The sequence below is a fragment of the Montipora capricornis genome, chromosome 6, assembly GCF_036669925.1.
Source record: "Montipora capricornis isolate CH-2021 chromosome 6, ASM3666992v2, whole genome shotgun sequence".
NCBI lineage: Eukaryota > Metazoa > Cnidaria > Anthozoa > Scleractinia > Acroporidae > Montipora > Montipora capricornis.
Window position 1 is genome coordinate 12796906 of NC_090888.1, and position 1139 is coordinate 12798044.

At 38.6% G+C, this 1139-nt stretch overlaps 1 protein-coding gene across 1 annotated transcript in view; it reads left to right on the forward strand.

Annotated features, from left to right (window-relative positions):
• LOC138051540 (26S proteasome regulatory subunit 7) overlaps positions 1 to 910 on the forward strand; it is a 16807-nt gene extending 15897 nt beyond the window's left edge. The window contains exon 14 of the mRNA XM_068897760.1: positions 664 to 910. Coding sequence (XP_068753861.1) covers positions 664 to 759 — 96 coding nt within the window. The 3' untranslated portion in view covers positions 760 to 910. The remainder of the gene's footprint in view (positions 1 to 663) is intronic.
• Positions 911 to 1139: the final 229 nt, after the last annotated feature.

The following is a 1139-nucleotide window of genomic DNA, read 5'->3' on the forward strand; positions in this document are numbered from 1 at the left end:
GCTTTCGTGAGTTTGGAAATCCAATGAAGCACGACGCACTTGTTTTTGAAATCTCTTCTCCAACAAAAGAAATTATAATTTCAATCACTTTTTTCAAGTCAAATATTTTTTGAACACCTCCTTGTTGCTCAGAAGCATGTGAAAGCTGCGAGCAAGCACTCGTTGCGGTTAATTGTTTCAAACTCGCCCGCGTGACCAGAATGGGACTATGCAATTGGCTAAAGCTTCATTATAGTTGAAGCAAAAACACATAGCTATCTGCGGCCTTTCCCTACATCTAGGTACGACGGAAAGCCGCAAGAATCTAGAACAAAAATTCATCTTCCAAATCGGCACCCTTAATCCTACGGTATTAACGAACGCTTTTCATTTAACTAATATATTCCTATTTTTCACGTTGCCATGTTACCTCCAATAGCGTAGCTCCTACTCTACGATAAAAACTACACGTAACCCATAATTCCTCGATTCGCTCTGACGAAGCGCTAACGCTCGAAACGTCAGCTTTTAAAATCTCTGTACGGTTGCCAATTTACATTATCAACTCCGCTGATAAAACCAAATTTTTGTATACTACTTCCCCTTCGACGCAGCACCACAGTTTCTTTAGAAACTACCCCCTTCATTCATTATAGTTGGTTTACTTCTGTGTTTGTTTTAAAGGTTGCCACAGAAAAAGATTTCCTTGAAGCAGTAAACAAAGTTATCAAGGCCTATGCCAAGTTCAGTGCGACTCCACGCTACATGACATACAACTAAAAGAAAAAATTAGTTACATTACCAGGAAAAAGAGACCTACCCATCTCCATTGATTCTTCCTTTTGTTAGGGTTTGTTTATAAGCCACCTCTTGAAAAATGTACATGTTTCTGCAAGCTGTGTTTACGTTTGAAATTAAAAGTATTCCCGAATTCCTGTTTCTATCTTTGCTTTTTTGTTTTGTTATCTTTTTTTGTTTTTGTTTTGATGCATGTTTTAGTATAGTTGATTGTTGCTACACGCGGGCAAATGTCCCAGATTGTCTAAAATAGCAGTCTTTGATATAAAGGCTGCACCTGAGGATCTTTTTGCGTTCTTTTGCAAAGAAGTCTACTTCCGTTTCCTGTCCCTCGTTCAAAACCGACGCTTCTCAACTTTCCT